The sequence below is a fragment of the Pseudorasbora parva genome, chromosome 8 (assembly GCF_024679245.1).
Source record: "Pseudorasbora parva isolate DD20220531a chromosome 8, ASM2467924v1, whole genome shotgun sequence".
Taxonomy (NCBI): Eukaryota; Metazoa; Chordata; class Actinopteri; order Cypriniformes; family Gobionidae; genus Pseudorasbora; species Pseudorasbora parva.
This window is the reverse complement of record NC_090179.1, coordinates 31,027,070-31,050,241: the sequence shown is the minus strand read 5'-3', so window position 1 is coordinate 31,050,241 and position 23,172 is coordinate 31,027,070. Positions and strand designations below refer to the sequence as shown.

The 23,172-nt window shown below is 37.4% G+C and overlaps 1 protein-coding gene across 4 annotated transcripts; it reads left to right on the top strand.

Annotated features, from left to right (window-relative positions):
- Window positions 1-12,063: 12,063 nt before the first annotated feature.
- On the top strand, window positions 12,064-21,242 carry usf1 (upstream transcription factor 1). Of its 4 annotated transcripts, none has more exons than XM_067450882.1 (11): window positions 12,064-12,166; window positions 12,586-12,639; window positions 12,750-12,799; window positions 12,916-13,031; window positions 13,462-13,575; window positions 13,667-13,817; window positions 13,956-14,010; window positions 14,451-14,509; window positions 14,601-14,695; window positions 17,084-17,212; window positions 20,459-21,242. In XM_067450882.1, exons 2-11 carry the CDS (start codon window positions 12,632-12,634, stop codon window positions 20,546-20,548), a joined length of 867 nt encoding a protein of 288 aa, XP_067306983.1. In that variant the 5' UTR covers window positions 12,064-12,166; window positions 12,586-12,631; the 3' UTR covers window positions 20,549-21,242. The 4 variants fall into 4 exon arrangements, with proteins under 4 accessions (XP_067306983.1, XP_067306981.1, XP_067306982.1 ...); XM_067450880.1 differs by having other exon boundaries at window positions 13,956-14,043; XM_067450881.1 differs by having other exon boundaries at window positions 12,916-13,061.
- Window positions 21,243-23,172: the final 1,930 nt, after the last annotated feature.

The window sequence follows — 23,172 nt, the reverse complement described above, 5'->3', positions numbered from 1 at the left end:
ACATGAAGAAACACATATGCTCACATTTTTGCTACAGTTCCTGCAGTGCATATGGTGCAAAACGCAGTCACACATCTGTATCAAAAATGTGAAGTCACGGACAAATTTTGCACATCTGCGAATTAACATGTGAATTCATGCAATGAGAGTTGCACTAAAATGCCACAGCCCATACTTTTCTTCTTTTTAATTATTAGAATATAGACATTAAAAGAATAAATTGTTACACAAGTACTTTTACTTTTAATACTAAAAGTACATTTAAAATCAAGAACTTTTTTACTTTAACTTAAGTAAATATGGCTAAATATGACTGAGATTCAGTACTTCCTCCACCACTGGTTATCGAGTAGATGGGTTATCCAAACAACATTTCTTGTCTTAAAAAAATCTATTTTGTGCACCCTTTGCCACATCTCTCTAAACCAAATCGTTTTAGCTGTTTATAACTCATTATCAATCCATGGTGCCCTAACATTCTTCACTAACATATTTTCATAGGTGCATGTTTGTCCACCCAGAGGGTAAAATAATTCTTCAAATGCTGACAATGTATTATCATAATGATCTTCCTTACATACATCAATCCAACATATGTCTGTACAAAATTATTCTTGACTGAATCTCTTATGGTCTTTTGTTGTCAACATGTCAAACCAAATCACTATTGGTTTGACATGTTTGCTAAATAAAACATATATTTTTACCAATGTCTTAAAGGTCCCGTTCTTCGTGATTTCATCTTTCAAACTTTAGTTAGTGTGTAATGTTGCTGTTAGAGCATAAATAATACCTGTAAAATTATAAAGCTCAAAGTTCAATGCCAAGCGAGATATTTTATTTAACAGAAGTTCCCTTTCAAAGCCTACAGCGAACGGCTGGTTTGGACTACACCCCTGCACTTCCTTCAGGAATGACGTCACTAGAACCGTTTGTTGACTAACCCTCCGCCCACAAGAACACGCAAAATATGGGGTGTGGACTTGTTGCTCTCCCACGTGGAGAAGAGTGTGCATTCAGTTCTTGCATCTCCCCTGTTTGTACCTTTCCGGGCAAAATGCGCTAAGCTGCTGTCCAATCACAACACGGGAAGCAATGGCCCAATCAGAACTCGTTACGTATTTCTGAAGGAGGGACTTCATAAAACAAGGAAATCATCAGGCCGTTTTTAGGACAGAGGAAACAGCGGTGTACAGATAAGTAAATTGTGTGAAAAATACTGTGTTTTTTTACACGCGAAAACATGAACTCATGTTATATTGCACACTGTAAACATAATCAAAGCTTCAAAAACACACGAAGAACGGGACCTTTAAAGGACTTAATCTGCTTGAATCCCGATAAATGCTGCTGGCAGTTTTACTTTATTCTTGGTTTTATGTCAGAGCCCTGACACTTCTTGGGGGTAAGGTGAATTCACGGTTATCTGGACACTTTTTAACATGAGATTACTTGGAAAAAGTGTCCCAATCACCCTGACTTCACCCTATTCCAGAAAGTAGGTTAACTTACCATCACTTGAACTTTCTGTTGATTAACCCAAACCTTACTTACTCGAGGTATGTTAGTTCAAAAAATGCGTCCAGGAGTAAGTTTAGCCAACTCAAAAGTATGTTCCTTGTTCCCTGTATTTTTTTACAGTCTATATGGTTAACACACAAGACAGTCTCATGATGATTTACCATGGAATCAGACACTAAGAGAAGCATGCCATTCTACTTCCTCTTTTTCTTTTGTTTAATGGCGATTTACATAACCTACTTAGTGCACATCGCCACTTATTTGGTTGTGCAATCTTTTTTTCCAACCTACTTGTTTAATAAGTAATCTTTATTTACTGAGTATAGGGATACTATTATTTGTTATCGACAAAGGTTATGTTCAGAGAGTGAGTTGTTATTGCTACTTACATACCCTGAAAGTTACCTCAGTTACCTCAAGTTTTTGGAACCGAAAGTTGAGGTTATCCACTTACTTATTCCTAAACATACCCAGGTATGTCACATAACCTGGTGCCTGTTTCAGTAAGGAGGTTCAACCAACTCTAAGTTCAAACTTGAACTCTGAGTTGACTTACCCTGTTTTCTTGGGTTTAACATATATACCCCCATTCTGAAACGGAAAACCCAGAGTTCCCTGCATTTCAGAGTTTTCACTTAACCTCCTTTCTGAAACAGGCCCCTGCTTTATGGAATACCCCCCTGGAATACTGTTTGTGTCATGTTTGGTCTGAGCACATGGCTTGTGACATGTTTCCTTGTGCCATGTGCTCTCCTGTCTATTGTCTAACTGCCCATCTTTTTATCTGATTAATGGTTCATTTGTTCCACCTGTCTTCCCTCTTAGCCCTCTTTTGTTTGCTTCCTATTTATTAACCCTGTGATTGCAGTCCTGTGCTAGTTCGTCGTCTAAGATACCTTCATGTGTCTCGTCGCCAAGTCTTGTTTTACCCCACAGAGTAGTTTTTGTTTGTTTTGTTTTATTTTGTACAATTAATAAAAGACCCTTGAATTCTGCATCTGAGTACTCGCTCCTTTCATCACCCAAACCCCGACACTTACACAATAGCATATTTGTAGTTTACACTGCAAAAACCTCTTGTGAAGAGCAAATAAACAATCACTAACCATCAATGCTTTTCACATAATTTTGCTGTGAAGTGTAGAAACAACTTTATGCTATACTTGAAAAAAAAACAAAAAAACAGACTAACTAGAAATTGTCACTGCACTGCTTCCTTAATTTGTAAGTTGCTTTGGATAAAATGTAATTTTACATGTATAAAATAATAACTGCAATGTTACAGTATAAAAATATAATGATAATGGTCTTTTAATGTAGATATTTTTGCATATTCTAAATGATATATTAAGCTTGTATTTCCTATAACTGAAGTAACTTGACATATAATGTGTTATGTACAATAACTAATACTGTAAATCTGCAAATTCTGTACTATATTTTGTAAATTTAACAAATTGGCTTTAATGGTTGCTATATTTATGTACAAGTAGGTCTACTTAATTTAAGTTGTGAGTGGTTCTGTAAAAATAAAGATTAATACTGTAAATATGCAAACATTTGTTTTTAAATTTGGAGAGAAAAAAACAGTAGGCAACTGTAAATTTCACCTACAGTAAGAGAAAGTAAATTTAACAGTAACTTGCTGCCAGTTCTTTACAGGTTTTTTTTTAAGGAGAAAGTTTCAACAGACGACTTTGATGTTATCATCTTTGTTGTTAAGTTTTAGTTGTATGATATAAATATATGAAATATTTGCTTTTATTGTCTTGCACAGAGAACCATTTGAATATTGAAGTGACCTTCACTGTCCTCCTGTTCTCAGGTAAGAATCACAGAAGCCCCCTTATAATCTCAAAATTTTGCAATGTAAAAAATTCTAATGACACTTGCGTTACGCTTTCTTGAAATTGTTTTGGTGTGAACCTTTGGCAGCATATTTACCAGTAAGTTTACGATGTGCCCTTAATGAGATTTTTATATACGTTTTTTAATCTTCAAGGTTAAAGTTTTTAAATCACCCATTTGTCTTATACACTTACATTGTTTGTCATTACTTTTATTTATTTGTTGTATTAATTTCTGGATCATTTTACTTTCAATGAATTATAACACTAACACAATTTACAATCCAGATATCTGCACATTCAAATCTATACATAAATATTAATATATATAGGCTAACATTTTACAGTAAGGTTGTATTAGTTAACATTAGTTATTGCATTAGTTAAAATGAACTAGCAACACCTCTGTTCAGCATTAGTTTATATTAACTTGAATATATTAATGTATCATGTTAACAGTGGAAATAGTTAATTTTAGTTGATGCCTTAGTTAACATGAACTAACAATGATCAATGCCTGTAGATTTACTGTTCTCTTTCATAGGTTCACTCGACGCTGCGAATGACGCATATTGGGATACGCCCCTGGGCGTGCCTATTGTCTAAAGCCCTTTTAGAATCACGCCAATTCATTGGCTGATGGCTCAGCGCCACCCTTCTAGCTCATCACCTTTGAGCTATACTGGCGCGCCATCTTCTCCCCAGATTTCTCTGCCTTTCACGAAGCGGTAGCATCACTCCCTTCCTGTGATTTATCTGACCCTTAAAAACTGGATTTAAGCATCTTTCTCCTTCAATACTTCAATGACCATGGATGGTGGAACTTTGTTCTCCCAACTGGTGAAGTATATGATGGAGTTTCGTCGTTGCCCCGCCGTACACTCGCTCTACTCGAGCGATGACCTGCATGGTAAGTGATACATCATATATTATTTTATATATTTATGTATATGGGCCTGCCCACGTGCGTGAGGCGGCTCAGGGCACTTCGAAATGCGAATATCGCTATGTACTCCCTCTTGAAGAGGTATTTCAATAAAAAACGTTTGATTCCCCCGCCGCGCGCCCGAGGCGACTAGGCCTCCCTCGACCACGGCCTGGGGGGTTTGGATGTTTAGCTCTAGGACATCGAGTGTGAGCGGGCTATTCCCTTCTCTCACTCCCTCTCCTGAGCATGCGTGCTTAGCAAAGTTTTTCCGCTTGTATGCGCGCACAAAACTATTATCCCCAGCCCGGAAGCACGTAGACCATTTCTTTCGGCCTGGCTTACACTTTGCTTACGACAGCCTCCGACTATGAGGATTTCGGGCCTGTCTCGTTTGACTATGCTTTCCCGCCTGGTGGCCAGGAAAATGCGTGGCCTACTCCCTCTCCCGAGCGCGCGCGCTTAGCGAAGTTTTTTCGCTTGTATGCGCGCACAAACTATTGATCCCCAGCCGGGAAGCACGTGATACCGTTTCTTTCGGCCTGGCCTACACTTGGCTTACGACAGCGTCCGACTCCGAGGACTTCGGGCCTGTCTCATTTGACTATGCTTTCCCGCCTGGCGGCCAGGAAAAAGCGCGGTCTTTTCAGCTGAAATGATCCTGTCAAAAACGAAATGGTCTACGTTGCAGGATCCTCCTCAGGATTTAACCGCCCAAAACTTTTTCACACACGGCTGAGTTTCTTAATTCCTGTAGTGGCCCGCCTGTGACAAAACTAACTTGGGCCAAAGGTAAATACACGTCGCTACAGTGAGTATGAACCGGTTGAACCTGACACCAGTACAACTGCGTTCAGCCGACGCTGGCCCATATAGAAAAAGCCATCGGTCAGCCAACGCGGGTACAACCTGCATTCAACCGATGCTGGCCCATAAAGAAAAAGCCGTCGGTCAGCCAACGCGGGTACAACTGTGTTCAGCCGATGCTGGCCCATAAAGAAAAAGCCGTCGGTCAGCCAACGCGGGTACAACTGCCTTCAGCCGATGCTGGCCCATAAAGAAAAAGCCGTCAGTCAGTCAGATGTGTAAAAAACAGTTGGCACGGGTTTGGCCCATTATCATTTCACCGATGCCGACAGTGAGCCAACAGTGGCGCATTTCAGACGGAAACGGCCCAGCTGTGCTTGCTATCTGGGGGGACTTCATAGAACAAGGAAATCATCAGGCCATATTTAGGACAGAGAAAACAGCGCTGTACAGATAAGTAAATTGTGTGAAAAATACTGTTTTTTTACACGTGAAACATGAACTCATATTATATTGCACACTGTAAACATAATCAAAGCTTCCAATACGCGCAAAGAATGGGACCTTTAAATCAAACTAAATGTAAGAGTATTTAAAGAAGAGAAACTGACATATTTTTGCTGTTCTACAAGCCCTTCTGTCAGCGAGTCTGTTGTCTAGTATTTTTGCCACGATGCTCGCGTTGCATTAAAGCCACGGTGCATAGTTCTTATAAACATGAAAGATAACCGATTTCACCATAAAATCATATAGTGCAGTGTTCCGTGTGTTTCACAATCACCTCATCCAGCGCTTTGAAATAAATAATAAAATACATGAAAACACGTTACTGCCAGAAGATTTTGCCCAAACTTCCAAGGCCTGTTTAAATGATTAAACTAAGTGTATCTTAACTTTGTTACATTTTATCAAGTGAACAACTTATATACAGCATATTATATGCATGTGTGTTTGGGAATGTTGCATTTGCAGCAGATATATGCTGCCCGTCATGAATCAAAGCACATCTCGGGGGAAAACACCGGCAAATGTGACAGAATAGACGATATTATAGTCTGTGTTACACGTTTCAGGTGCAAGTGATCAGTGAGGCAAGCGCTGCCAGAATGCACAACGGACGAGCGTTGGTCACCCACGGCTCCTGCTCCATATGCACTGCTTCTACCCTGTCAACCATAGCTTGCGTGTGCAGTGTGACATTTGAATGGTCACAATGCGCGTTCGCGACCGGCTTTGACCGTTCTAAAATGGCGGACGGCTAACGTATAGCGGCCCATAGAAACAGTCGCTAATGAGGTATCTACGTATACATATCTGTGGTTGACACATACTAAGAATGAACATATCTAACTCACCTCTCAAGGTAAAGAGTTGTTGTGTACCTTATCAACATTCTTTAATAATAAGGCATTGATTTGGGCTGTTACATAATTATAACATGGAAACCATGATTATACACATTTTACTATCATTACTTACAGTAAAAAAAAGCATCCATTCATTTTTTACCCTTATTGTAAGTGTACACCATTTTAACATTACCTGATGTTTTACTAGACTCTTTGACTTGCCATTAACAAAGCATTTATTATTTACTGCTTTGTAATAAACCTACAAATGTTAACACAGTTAATGTTGAAATAGTGTAAACTTTATAATAAGGTTCACAAAAACCATTAACAAATGCATTGTTAATGGAAAGTCATGTTAATAAAAGTCTACAGTAAAAATCAGGTAATATTGAAAAACTGTACACTTTACAGTAAAGGGGGTCGCACTCCGGACGCGGAGCTCGGCGGCGTGCCACGTCTTTAAAATTCGAACACATTGTTTTCAACGAGTGTACGCACACCGGTGGCGGCATTCGGCGCCTGTCCGCGGCGACTCAGGAAGTTGTTCTAAATCCTGCCGCGCCACATTTCAAGGCTTTATATTAAAAGTATATTATCGTTAAGGTATACTGATTTCAACCTTTGCTACAAGACACATTTGTTTTACATTCTGAGTTCAACAGCTTGAATAAAGTCTAAACATATTTTGGGGAAATGTATAATAAACGTAGCCTTTTAAAATGTGCGCGTCCGGTGTGCGATACCTGAGACGCTGCGTGGCGCGCCGCCGAGCTCCGCGTCCGGTGTGCAACCCCCTTAAGGGTCACAAAATCCATGATAAATCCTTTGTTGATAGTAAAGTGGGTATAAACTAGGGCTGTACTAGAATAATCGAATATTCGAATATTCGTTCGATGAGGTGGCATTCGATTTTCAGTTTTGAGATTCGAATATTCGGGTTTTTTTTTTTCAACACGTGACTTCCGTCGCGGACTCATTCTCACTCATGCTTGAAATAATAATAATAAATTAAAAAAAAACACCGCAACATGCTTTCAATAAAAGCATCGCACATTTTAAAGATTTAAATTAACAAAAAGTCAGAATAAGACAAAATAAATCCCTTATATAGAATAAAACTAATTGTAATAGATATTACATTTTGTGTCATTTTAAAAACAATTCATTTATTCTTATTCAACTGTTTATAAGCATGCTACCGTGTTCTTTATTTATTACAGTTCATTGAAATCACTGTGTGTTACTAATTTAATTTCTGTTTTGGGATTCATTTGTTTTAAAGAAAGGTTCGTTATTAATACCTTATTAAAGTTCTTGCTCTCAACAGACTTTGTGTTTTGTATCACTTGTGCACTGTCCGTTTTCGGAGCATAAACCTGCCCGTGCACTGCGTACCGGAAACTGTTTTATTTAAAAGATTATTAAATGTTTATTAATATTTAAAGAATGTGTGCCACCTGATCATATTGCACCAAATGCAACACTGCACTCCACTGGGTCTGCCACAACACATTTACGATGCCGAAGAGTGAAACGTGAAGTCATGAAAGATGATACAAATACAAACCGACACTATTATTATATATTTAGCCCCACCCACCGAAGCTTCGAATATTCGATATTGATTGCCACCTAAGCTTCGAAGCTCAAAAAATGGCATTCGAAACAGCCCTAGTATAAACATGGTTTCTTCTGTAGAATTATGTTTACCAACAGCCCAAATTATTGCCTTGATACGGTACACTACAGACTTTTTTCAGACACTACAGACTTTTTTAGAAACGTCCATCCTTAGTGTGTGTCAGCTGCTGCGTAAACAAATGTAAATATGTAGCCTACAGTAAGATAACCTTACAAAAACAGTAAAGCTACAGGCATTGATCATAGTTCATGTTAACTAAAACATTATCTAATGTTATCTAATACAACCTTATTGTAAAGTGTTATATCTACGTATACATAATACACCTAAGACTTTTTATTTTCTTCCTCAGCTGTCTATTCTCTAAAGAAACCAGATTTTGGAAACTTCACAGCATGTGTCAGCAAAAACCAAAGCCTAATCATGTATTGTTCTTACCCATCTTGTGACTCCAGCCTCACACCCTTTAATTGTGACTTGTATGATGTTGAGGGAAACACAGTGCTAATTGCCAGCTCAGACTGGACAAAGGTAAACAGCAATGTTTCATACTTAAATGCTACAACTGGAATATGTCGATTTATTATCAAAGATCATGCCATAATTTACCAAAACAAGACCAAGATTTACGCATGCCATCTGTCACGGAAAACAAGTAAAGAAAAGAAAACACTGATTGTGAAACACAATGGCCCAGGTTAGTGGCAGTTTACTTAATCTCAAAATAAATGATTTTTGTTCTCATTAAAATTGATCAAAGAATAGTTAATAAGTTCCAAAACTATGTGAAAGATACACTGACATTCTACATTAATTTCACTGGGGGGGGGGGGGGGGGTGATAATTCTGACAAACAGAATGCTATATTGTTGTTATCCTGCAAAAAAGTTAAAAAGCATTTCAAACATGAAATTCATGCTATAGATGATTATGTATGCAAATGTAGGTGATTTAAAGGCTTGGTTATCAGTGCATTTTTCTTCACACTTTAACAGCCTTCTTTTTACTTCCAGAGAAACCAAAGAAGTGTCCCTCAGGTGGAACATTCCTACATGTCTCAAGACTGCTGTTGTCAATAGCATTTTTTTTCTTCCTAGAAACTTACCTGTAAAGTAATTTTCTCCACTCAAAACATATACTCATAAGTGTGGAGTGTACAAAGGAAACATTGTGGAATGGAATATAAATTACATAAACTCACATAACCAAAATAAATAGTGTAAAGCAGATTATACTTTAACTTATTAGGAACAAGCAACCACTTGGTTTTATTGGTTCATTGTCCATATTACAGTCTTTGTGTTTATGGCCCTGGGTCTTAAACACTTATCATGCTCTTTATATATATATATATATATATATATATATATATATATATATATATATATATATATATATATATATACACTAGCAATGTCAAACTGTATGCATGAATCATGAGACATTTTTTTCTGAAAGCAATGAACATATTTCAATGTCACCACATCTTCAGTTATGTATCATGTATTTTTAGTGCCGAAATTAGGCACAATCCTCACAGGTTTTACCCTTAATGTTTTCACATTTTCCTGGTTAAATACACATTAAATACATAAAAGTATATAATAAAAATAAAATAAAAATCAGTGTTATATTCAGTTGTTATATTCAATTGTCTGTTACTGCATTCATGAAAATGATGCTGATATTATGCATTTTAACGACTAAAGAGAAAATGTCTTGAGTTATATTGTATGTTGTTCAATGAAATTAAAAGTTAAGTATTCTGTCTATCATTGCCAGGCCAGTATTGTAATGATTTATGACTGCTGTGTGCCTTTCTTTCTTTCCTTCTTTTACAACTACAATAAAATGTTAAAAAATACAACCCGTATGTTATACCATACCGAAGGAAAAACATTTTTTTTAATAATGTATTATAACAATAATAACAATTTATAGATATACACTTACATTTACTAGCGATATAACACCAAATAACATTTATTCAAAAGACCAATATGCTTGTACACAATAAACTGATTCATGTAAACTGTAACTGACTGTCATAAAACTTTGAGAAATTACTTCAGAAGTGGAAAACGTTGGTAAAAAACTGACCCACAACCACAAATTCCAGACTCCATCTTTCTTTTTCTAGCTCATCTGCCAGCAAATGGAACGCATAGGATTGTGGGATATCAAAGGCAGCAAAGTATACATGCTGCTTTCAAAAATCAATCAGATGAAAGGATCTTAGGAAACAGGAATTGAAGCTAACATTGGATTTGGACATGCATTGATGCCTTCTTACCTTGAAATGTGCCCGTCGAAGGCAGCATTTTCCAGTTTTCGGACACCCCCTCCCAGGAGCTGCAACCATGCCCCAAAAACATTGGGAGAGGAGGAGGAGGAGGATATGGCGAAAGGCTGGCAAAGGGATGGCCGGTATGTTTCGAGGTGGGGCCTCCATGGATCGGACTTGTTTGTTCAGCACAGATGCTCAATTGGATTGAGATCTGGGGAATTTGTAGGCTAAGTCAACACCTCAAACTCGTGCTCCTCAAACCATTCCTGAACCATTTTTTCTAAGTAAAACACTTTCTCATATGGATCTGTTATACCTACATACAACACCCTCTGGCTGTTACTCTGGTCACCATCTAATCCCCAACAGAAAGTACATATAGTCTTAATGCATAAATAATCTCATAAAATAACATTATCTTCAATTAACTATTGTTAATGATTAATCTCTAAAAGCATGCTAGCAATAATGCACAAACAAATATTTTATCTCATTGCCTGCTGAAAAAGACCACAGCCTCCAGGGAATACCATTTCCATGAAAGGGTGCTCATGGTCTGCAACAATGTGGTAAGTTTCAAAATAACATTACACCACCCCCGCCGGCTTGCCTTCTTCCTGATGCCATGTGTTCCCCAAGCAAGCCACAGGTGGACAGGAGTCAGCATGGGAACCCTGACTACGGCTGTAGCCCCATATGCAACAAACTGCGATGCAATCACAATATGTTCAGTTATGTGTATTCTGACCATTTTTTTTAATAATTTTTTTTTTTTTATCAGAACCAGCATTAATGCAGTAACACAGCATTAATTAGTGTTATCCACTTCACCTGTCATAATGTTATGCCTATTCGGTGTATTAATACTGGACTGATTGTTTCACTCTATGTTTATTTTATCATGGGTTTTTAATCATGTTACAATTCATATTTTTACAATAGTATTCTCAATAGCCTATTTATGGACTGTCAGATTAAAAAAGTAAAATAATAAAACTTTATATTTAATGGCATTTTAAGCAATAAAAAAGTATGATTAGATATTTGCTTTTCATATCATATATAGATTACATATCATGCTTTCCACACAACGAAACAGTAATAAGTCGCTGGCATAGGAGTTATTTCTAAAAGATATCGATAATGGTCGTTTCTCCCTAGCCTTGTCCTAGCAGACTCGTAGCCTACATTTAATTTGCTACTGTCTGTAAAATTAAGTAACGTTACTGAATTATTATTTTTTTTATTTTTTTTGCAGAAGTACGTAGGAGGGCGCAGCCAGCCAGGCTAGTTCCTCCCTACACTCGATCGAATCCGGGCGCCATTCAGCCTTTTTTAAATTTTATTTTATTTTAGATAAACTTGACAATACGACCGTAAAATAAGCTAAATTACTTCTCTGCATAATATGTCATACTCTAGGCTAGTCATAATCATAATATAGGATAGCACCCTGGGCGATAGTGTTTTCTTCAGAGCTAAAGTTATTTTTTTCTTATATCAGACTTAAGTTGCACAAGAATTCAAACAGAAACACATTAAAAAGGTCGAATAGTTTACTTGCCCACGAAGACAGGTTTACTGAATTAAATTGTTACAGAAACAGACTCAATGTGCAAATAAAATTGTACAACTCTGACCAGTTCAAGTTCCGTAGCACAGAACAGAACAGTGTAACAACAATCGACTCACTGATGTCCTGCAAAAGCTGATTATGCGCATGCGCAGAAGCCGAACCGCCCGGTTGCTCCTCTTGTAAACAAGACGACACGAGAACAGTAAACGGTGAGATTTAAATAAAACCCAACGTTTCTTGTGCTAAATTCAACACCAATTTTATGACGGCTGTATGTAGATGAAAATTATCCACTCTCGTACGTGACTCGTATAAAATATGCTTCGTTATTTGTCAAAGCTCCCCAGATAGCTCTGGTAGGAGCTAGCTAGCTGTTCTTAGTCTATAACCTCCATTGATTTGGCTTATACATCTCTGTAGATACAGATGTTTTGATGGCATATTGCCTGCAATATAATATTGATGTATTTTATATTGAAATATTTACCTTCTAATACACAGCCAGGGTACTAATGAAAGGAGTGACTCCTGTTGGCCATCTTTGTTAATAACGGTTATCGATCTATCCATCCATCCATCCATCCAATATGTGGCTAACGTTCAAATAGTTATTTTTTCTTCATTACAGATTTGATCAGTCAACAGGAAGTAAAGTCACTTCATACTGACTGGATATGAAAGGGTTAGTTGCAAGTGTTACTGTCACTGATCATAATTTATCTGAATGTTTTCTCTATAACATTTAGAATGACACTGTTTTAACTACACTGGGTTTTAAAATATTTTTTTCAGACAACAGAAAAGTTCTGAACCTGATGTCAATGTTCCAGTCATTGAAGAAGGTATTATCACATTAAGCAATGCAGTAATGACAGTTTTAAAAATGCTTTTGAGAATTGAAAATCCCCTCAATTCACAGAATGTTTGTGTGTGTCTGTGTGTGTGTGTTTTCTCTCAGGGGCAGTTGCTACTGCAGAGGACCCATCAGCAATCACAACTATTCAGTCTGCTTCTACGTTTTCCTCGGAGCAGCCGATTAAATACCTCTTCAAGACAGAGGGAGCTGGGGGGCAGGTAGGGGAGCTGTACCCTCCCTCGGGGCAGGTAGGAGATGGGGAGGAAGGGTTATATTTAAACCTGAGTGAGAAACTAGGACCAGTTTTCACCTGGTAGTGACATTCATCTCGGTCAAGTGTTCAGTCAAGAAAGACAGACACACATTTGCTTGCATATATATCACAGAAATGACTTTTTGAGTGCTTTTGGAGAATTTTTTTTACAAATGTATATACCGGTAGTGCTGCAGCTGCTGTCCATCCCAGACGGATGTTAATACCAGGTTTAAACCAACCTAAATTCTTCCCATTGAGTGTTCTTTCTGATGTATAATTCAGAAAGATTTAGCAATGATTTCTCTTTTTGCACCTTAGCTAGTATCTACAGACAAGTGTAGTTCTGAAAGATTGTATTTCATAACATAATTCACCGTCTTAATTTTCTTCAGGTTACATATAGAGTAATCCAGGTCGCAGATGGACAGCTGGAAGCACAAGCCGACGGTGCAACAGCTGTTAGTGTACTTACTGGTTTTCCAGCTACAACACAGCCTGTTACACAGGTAGAAACACTCTTATTTTTTTACTTGAAATAGACAATTGAAACAAATCTGATCACAACTAATTTCAGTATTATTTAAATATGTTTTCCAGGCTGTTTTCTCTCAGGCAGAAGGCTTAGATGGAGATGGCACAGAAACCCATTATACGTATTACCCTGCTACTATCTCAGACGCTGCAGCAGGCACAATGGTGACTGGTGTTCAGGCCTCAGATGCTCTTCTTAGTCAGAGTGCTCCTGCAGGTACATCTTAAACCCTTTTCAGCATAGATAATGACTTTCAATTTCTATTATCTGGATGAATATACAACGATGCAACAGTTCTGTTGCAAAGCAGCCTGGATTTTGTTAATATTTATTAGTTTTTTGCTCCTGCTTTAGGTCAGTTGTATGTTATGATGTCTCCGCAGGAGGTCCTTACTGGAGCCAACCAGAGGTCTATTGCACCTCGTACACAACCTTACCATGCGTAATGTTGCCTTTTCAAGCCTCTTAAAAGCACTCAGTCTTTATTACATCTCTCTTTTCAGTTATTGCTGTTTTGCTATCTTTATTTGTATTCTGTTTTTAGTGACCATAAACAAATAATATAGAAATAAAACACTCAATCTATTATTTTGATGTCAGTGTATGCATGCCATGATTCTATTTTATATTAAATGTTAACAATATAGTGTAGACCGTGCCTGCTGCTCTTAAAATGTCTTAATTCACCCGTACACAAATTAAGTAATGGATAGCTGTGTAGTAATGGAAGTTGTTGTAATTTCAACTTTGAAATGTTGCTAATACAACTCATTGTGTTTCTTCCTAGACATTTTGCATATAGTCCCAAAGAAAAAAAACTGTTGTAACACACTTTTTAAATATTTGCAGTAAGTCAGAGGGGCCAAGAACTTCAAGAGATGAGAAAAGGCGAGCTCAGCACAATGAAGGTAAAGGTTTCCAATTGAAAAATGTTTGAAAATTACATGCATTTAGTTGTGTAGGATATTTGTGAGTGATTGTTTTCAAACCACTTTACAGTTGAGCGAAGGCGTAGAGACAAAATTAACAACTGGATCGTTCAGCTCTCAAAAACAATTCCAGACTGCACTATTGATGCCACTAAAACTGGACAGGTATGTGTTTATAATTTTAGAAGCAAGTTTTATTGGATAGGCTTTAAGAAAGCAGGTCTCGTTGCATCCACCTTGTTGGAGAAAGTGTAATTGGCAACATGAACTGACGCCAATATCTATGGACTTTTAAGGTAACCATCGGCTAACTTTAGGGCTGCAGCTATCGATTCTTTTTGTAATCGATTAATCTACCACTTAATCGATCGATTAATCGATTAATCGGATAATAATTACTTTTTCTTTATTAAAGAGCAATAAGAGACAATAAGACGGGTATCTTAAAATTAACATCTAATTTGTCTTCTTTTTAGAAAAATTAAGTTTTATTGCTGAAATTGCATACATTAATAACTGTGAAACTAAACAATTTTAATGCATACAATTGCCATATTATATTAAATAAAAATCTATTTCAAATTACTTTAAAAAGGTAAACATAGTTCAATCTAAAACTAAACCTACAACCAATAAATCTAAATAGTAGTAATATAAATAACAATAATGCCAATATAAATAATATAAATATTCTATAAATTCTATATAATATAAATATTCTAATATTCTATAAATATTCTATAAATAATATAAATAACTAAACATTGTATTTATGTTGTGCAACTTAACTTTCATGTATCAGCTTCAGCTCAGGCATGACATAAGCATTTACTGTCTTATTTACTCCTTTACTGGAGCAAAACATATTGGACAGGTTAACTTGGAATAAGAGATGTGCGGATCAGCTCTATCGTCACCGAATCAGCTGTTAGAAGCAAACCATCCACCCGCACCCGATCGTCACATATTAGCTACACTGAAGTAGGTTGCTAAACAAAACAAAAAAAAATATTTTGGCAAAATTACATTTACATAAACCAGGGTCGACAACCTATACATCACACGGAGGAATAACCGCTAGAACGTGATCAAACGCGAGATATGTTTAATTCAGTTACAGTACATCACACATGCTGATCTTTTGAGCTAATCATTCATCATTGTAACACAGCTTGCTTTAAGTTAGTAGCTATAAATATGATTAAAAAAGTGTGATATTTAAATTACACAAATCAATGAAAGCACGCAGCTCTGAGCTCTGAAAGCACGAGCGCTGCTAATCACACACACGCACACACACACACACACGCACACGCGCGCGTTACAGCTTGTTCTGATATTTGTTGCGCCTAGTATTGAGAACATCTAATGGTGCATTTCGAAGATATTATCAAGTAGGATATATAAAGTCTCATTAAAGATTTCACACACATCACAATGACGATCCATGTGCAAAGCTGCAAACTCCATCGCGTTCATGTGTTTGGAGTTGCTCTTATCTCCTCAGCTGACGCGTGAACTGCCGCAAATGAAGCTTAAATGTTCAGCGTCGCATCCTGAAGCTCAACACACAGTTTTCTTCATTTAAAAACAGCGATATTAAATGATATTACCAGTGCTGATGCCCGCCCGCTCTCTCTCTCTCTCTCTCTAGCATTGCGGTCTTTGATCTCGACATGAGCTGAAAACGAAAGTTAAAGAACGACACGCATTCATTGTGTTTTAGCGTGATATGAGAGTTCCGCGTCTTTATTAAAATCAACATATTAACGATTTCTCTCATCCACCTGCAATGTTTGGGATGTTTACGCACCTGAACCGCGGATATAACCGCAATCCGCTCATACTCCGAGTCCTTACACAAAAAAATGTCTTTCTGCAATATCTGTGTGTAGTTAAATGGACTAAGCGAAGCGTCGAGGCAGATGATTTTGCCTCGAGGATTTTTTTGATTCGATTAACTCGAGTTACTCGATGAATCGTTGCAGCCCTAGCTAACTTAGTTCTTTTTATTGTTGTTGTTTCATTCAGTTTAAATATCTAAATGTTAGTGAGTGAGAAGAAGAAAAATAAAAAACTTTTACATAGTCTGTATTTGATGGTCATTTGTTATGCTCATCTTTGCTTGCGCTTTTGATGGTATCTTGAGTAAAACAGCTCTTTCTTTAACGAAACACATACAAAAGACCTGAACCAGAAGCGATGCAACCTGGTATCTGTATTCTGACTTTTTTTTTTTTAATCATCAGAACCAGCATTAATGCATTAACAGCATTAATCAGTGTTATTCGCTTCACCTGTCAGTGGTCATAATGTTATGCCTAATCGGTGTATATAATACTGGACTGATTGTTTCACTCTGTTTATTTTATTATGGGTTTTAAACATGTAACACTTTATAAAATTGTAAAAAATATGTTCTCAATATGTTTACGGATTGTCAGATTGAAAGTAAAATAATAAAACTAGTGATTCAACCTGTATTACAGAATATGGAAATTTGTTTGCGCACAACCCACATCACATTTGATTTTACTGTTGTGTGTGTTACAGAGTAAGGGTGGGATTCTATCAAAGGCCTGCGATTACATTCAGGAGCTGCGACAAAGTAACAGCCGTTTAGGAGATGAAATGAACAGCCTTGAGAGGTTGAGGATGGATAACCAGTTGTTACGGCAAGAGGTATTTTACTGGTTTGCACAAATAAGAGCTCAATTCAAATCTAGATTAAATTATCCTAATAATTCAGGTTCATCTAATAATTCAGTTGAACTTTAACCATAATTTTGCAGTGAACTGGAATTAATTTTAACTTATTTAAAGCTGCAGTCCATAACTTTTCTTGATTAAAAATGACCCAAAATCAATTTTAAGCCAGTATTCAAAACAATCTCCTTTCTTTAGTCCCATTCACAGCAGTAAGCTTGTAATACTGTGTTATAATTAGCATGGTACTGGTGGATTTATGTGGGAAATTCAAGCATGTTTGCGTCATGTCTGCATACATGAAGAAGGAGACTGGCTGGTAGCAGTAATGCACGTTAGGAGCATGTTCTTTAGAGGATCATTTATAGCATTTTCTCATAGCAGCTTGAGTTATTAAACATATTGTTTTGATGGCAGATTGTAATTCAGAAATGCCCAAATGACATAATCAGTGACTGGAGATTCACCCCTAGTCAAAAGCAAAAGATTAGACTGTACGGAAATTAAAAACTACAGGTAACGCTAACACACACTAAATACACGTCACGCAGTGCTAATGCTGTTAACATTAACAATTTGAGAATAAAGTATAACAATAATAATCATTTGCACGTTTTGATGTTATATGAGTGATCGTTAGGTTTAATAACTGTTGGAAGCGTGATTTATTGTGAGGTTTTGTTCCCACAAGTGGCAAATATGTTACTTAAAGGGTTAGTTCACCCAAAAATTTTATTTATTTCATTAATGACTCACCCCAATGTCGTTTCATACCCGTAAGACCTCTGTTCATCCTCGGAATACAGTTTAAGATATTTTAGGTTTAGTCCAAGGCCTTTCTGTCCTTTGAATGTAAGTGTATGCCCACTTGCTGTCCATGTCCGAAGGTAATGAAAACATCATCAAAGTAGTCCATATGTGACATCAGTTGGTTAGTTAGACTCTTTTGAAGCATCGACAATACATTTTGGTCCAAAAATAACAAAAAATACGAATTTATTCAGCATCGTCTTCTCTTCCGTGTTGCTCAAATAAAGAATCAAACGGTCATGATTCAAAATCACGTGATTTTGATTCTGAAATCACGTGACATTGGTGATATGAATCAATCTGCTGATTCACGACCGTTTGTTTCTTTATTTGAGGTTTGAAAACAAACGCGGAAGAGAAGACAATGCTGAATAAAGTCGTATTTTTTGTTATTTTTGGACCAAAATGTATTGTCGACGCTTCAAAAGAGTCTAACTAACCAACTGATGTCACATATGGACTACTTTGATGATGTTTTCATTACCTTCTGGACATGGACAGCAAGTGGGCATACACTTACAATCAAAGGACAGAAAGGCCTCGGACTAAATCTTAAACTGTATTCCGAGGATGAACAGAGGTCTTACGTGTGTATTTAAGCCCCGTTTCTACCGTTTAACCATTTAAGCCCCGTTTCTACCGAAATTACCTGGAACAATTTGTACCAGGAACTTTTTTTACAGGAACTTTTTCCCCCCAGATCTGCTACTGTCTGCGTTTCCACCGCGGTCTAAAGTACAGTGAAGATTAGGCAAATTAGTACGGTGATGTAGGACTGAGCGTGACTGCTCCTCCAAGTCAAGTGACGGACAATAATCATTTTTGCACGACACTAGCCACATTTGCAAGCACACTTTTTTGTCATTCCGATTTAGTTGACTGTTTGCATGAGACGTTATCGAAACCGATCTGGTGTGCCATGAAAGTGACGTGCTCACTTTCAATGGCAATCATTTTGTGACATGCAGTTTGTCTGCCGCATCAAAAATGTCGACGCTGCCCTCTCCACCAGCTGTAATGTGTTAGCTAACAAAACTGCGGAAAAGAGCACTGATACTAAAGTGTATTCTGAAAGCTTGTAAAGCTAGATTTAAAATGACAATGTATGTTATTATCAGCTATACACATTGACTGGGAGATGGCTGAGACGAACGTGCTCCATCAGACAGAAAGAGCAAGACTGATACTGAACGCAGAACCTTGCAAAACTTTTAAAATAACCTTTTAAAAATGCCGGTTGAAATAAAATGATGCGTCAGCTCAACCAATCAGCATGTTCAGCGCCCAAGTCCCGCCCTCGAAAGTTCCTGAACTTTGAAAAAGTAGTACCTCACGAGCAGGGCTGTTTGGAGGATAAATATTTACCTGGAACTTCATGTAGTCTCTAGTTCCTGGGGTCGAAACACACTGAGTACCACCCCAAAGTTCCTAGTTCCTGGGGTGGAAACGCGGCTTTACTTAGGATATACTCCAAGATTTTGAATCTGTAATTCTGAAGTACAGTATCCACACTGGTGTGGTGACTGACAGCAAGGTGCACATAGGCCTACTCCTCAAAACATTAGATTCATCTGCGCTGAGGATTCACGTACAGATGATAACTCCACAAATAGCTGCAATTGACTGCCCCTTTTAGTTACTGTTGCTATGTACTACAAGCCATGACGCTCCCGTCCGATCATCTCTTCCTTTTAGTTCATTGATAAGTATCAAATTAACATGAACGAACACAAAAGGAAATGTTGTTTGAATTCAAGTTCAAGTCCACCGATGTTAATCTACTAACTCTCCAGACTGCTTTGTAGGAAAAAACAGCAGATTCAGCGATGTGATTGGTCAGATCACCTGTCAATCAAACATTCGGGTTGAATTGCATGTTTCAAACAGAGATGGTGACACAAAAGCAAATCTTATGGACTGCAGCTTTAAATAAATAAAAATATCATAGGTAAAGGTATTAAATGGATTTGTTATTTAAAATGAATTGGAGAAACAGCCATTTTTAGGCCTAATCTATGTTAGGTAATGATAGACCCTATCGCATGAGAACTGAACGGAGCTCTATGATGTCACCACTGTTTAATGCAGAGATGCTTTATAGCTGAATTGAACTTCATAATTTATTAACTTTACACTGAATCAACACTGAACTGACTTCAGCTGAATAATGAGAGTATTGTCTTTTTTAGAGCTGCTTTACTCCCTAATTGAATTCTTTTTGCATCATTAAGCATAATTCTCCTGTTTATCACTGAAAGCTGCTTTGAAACTATCTGTATCCTATAAAGAGTTATATGCAGTAAATAAAGGTGACTTGACATATTTTCCTATCTGTCTTTGTCGCTTTCTTTATTTCTCTCTTTTGTATTGTTCTCATTGACAGTTTTATTTCGTCATGTTTTTTTTTTAAAGGTGGAAGATTGGAAATCTAAGAATCAGATTTTGAGGAACCAACTCCGACAACACGGCATAGTTGCAGCAGCAAGTGCAGACTCCCAGTGAAGAATTCTAAGGAAGTTGGAGTTCTGGAAATTTATAACAAAAACATTCAGTGCTGGAGATGCACATTTCTGAAGTTTTTTAACAACCTTGAACAATGCATAATGCAGAACCTACATAATGCAGTATTCAACATACTGGTGATCAGTGGCGTGCACTGGAGTGGCCCTGCCCCTGCCCTTTTAATCGCCAATAGTAAAGTGCCCTTCCGGTCATGTTGTGGTGCCTCCAGGAACATGATTTCAACTGTGGGGGACCACTCTTCAACCACTTTCACGGAACGGGATTTCACCCCTTCCCTAGCAGAGGTCTGTGCACGCCACTGCTGGTGATGATTCTCTATCAGGATCTTGCCTTTATTTTTTTTTATTTTTTGCGCCCTCTCGTCCCCATACTTTATTGTCATTTCATTTTTATGTACCAAGACAGGTCAGAAGAATTTGTTTATTTTGTGCTTTTTCTTAAACCTTTGTTTTACAAATTTTACAAATTTTGTGGAAATATGTGTCAAATATTTGTGTTATAAATGCATTTTTTATATATTTCATACTTTTCAGAAGGTTTTTCCATTTATTTTGTTCGAATAATGAGCATGTAAAATAACTGCCTATTAAGTCATATTTAATAACATGGTATAGAATCAGATTAGATTTCACTATTCAGAGTACTGAAATAAATAGACAAATTTCCCTTGCGCCATTCTTGTAGATTCTGGTTTAAGAATGTTTTGTGCTGCAAGATCTCAGTGTATGTTGTTATATTGTCTTAAGCCCTTTCATTTGTCAAATATTTAGCATTTAACAGAGATAGACAAAAGTATATCATCTTCCTTGAGATATTCTTGTCTATTTTTGTTAAATACCAAATATTTTGTAACCAAAAAGGCTCAAGACTTACAAGCACTTTGAGCCTTAAAGAACCTGTTTTCATTGTTCTTAGACCTTTCTCCATGACATCTCAAACCTCCACTCCTCGATGCCTGCTGTCCTGCAAAGTATGTAGCTCTAACCAGCTCCAAAACACCTGCCCGGAAGATTCTAGTAATCCCGAGGACCTTGATTAGCTGGTTCAGTTGTGTAATTAAGGTTGGAGCTAAACTCTACAGGACAGTGGCCCTTCAGGAACTGAGTTTGCCATCCCTGTTCTATGACCATGTACATTATGGCAAGCCATATTAACACTTATACCTGTTTCTATAACTTTTATGAAATTAATAGTAAGTAATCCAATGGTGACTAATATCTTTGTCCATACAGTAGTAACTATAGGGTACTGGTGGTTACTGGTGAATTTATAATAATTCATTTTGTACAAATACAGTGGTACTCAACCCTGTTTCTGGAGTACCCCCAACACTGCACATTTTTGATGTCCTAACACACAAATATATAAGGAGTTGGAGCAGGGATGGTCCTGGACAGCGACAGAGAACGATGACGTTGATGTTGAGCGCTAGTTTGAGTTGTAGTTCAGTAATGGTGGTGGAGAAAGATGAGAACGAAACCATTAATTCCGTTGTGGCACAGCTGCCGAATATCCAGACACAAAGCCGGAGCAATAACAATCTTTGCTGAGGTTTGTTGGTGGCCATGATGTTGTGGCCCTCCTCCCCAACAGGGTGAATTTGGGAAAAGATATTCCAGTTCGCTCCGTTAGTGGGGCAGGAGTTGACTGAAGCCCTATTTTTTTTTTTTTTCAACAATTGGCCTGATAGTAGTAATTGTTCCTCGTGGGGTCGGAAGGTATTGCCATAATTTACAGGTGCTAGTCACTGATTTTATTGCCGTCCATTTCCCACCACCCGCGTAAAAATCCCTGGACAAATTACCTACTTCTTTTAAAAAACACCGAGGTCGTGTGTTGTTGTAATAGCTGTCCCAATCCACATCTCTGAGTTTTCAAGAATATATCACTTCAAAATTCACTGTTATAATCATTTTTGACCACTGCAGAGCACCGTATGGTTGCGCTTTGCTGTTATTTGGATGCATTTCTAGACTTGTATTTCTTTAAAATGCTGGCAAGTATTTACAAGAGCAATATTTAATCACTGCTCAAACAAATTAAAATAAAAGCACGTAAACATTTGAATTGGTCCGTTTTTATAGCAACATTTATTATCATACCAAGCATAGGACATTTTATTTACAGCATACAATCATGTTACAGACCACGTGAGCGGCACGCTCCCGATCACAAAACTCTCCCCTCCACTGCAGGTGTGAATAAAGTACAATCCGAATGCACAAGTTTTAGGTTTTATCCTATGGTTTTATTACTGAGGTGGCATGCACAAGTGCACATTTATTTTGTCGAATTTCCTTGTGTGAAACAGGCGAAGGGCGCATGACATACATCATGACCAAACGTTAGCGATTGGTTATGGCAGATCCAGAGTGGCTCAGGGCAGATCCAATAGTTTTAAACTTTAACAGAGTACCCGCCTTCGTGGAAATAAATGCTTGTCAATGGAGAGTGGCCAGACTCTATGTACAATTGAAATGTACGAGAGTCTGGTAGGACCAGGCTAGCATTTATTAGGATTGAAGCTAAAATCTGCAGGGCTGTGGCAAAATATCTTATCTAATCCTAGCCGTGGGTGTTTATTTCCAAGTGTCCAATGCTGC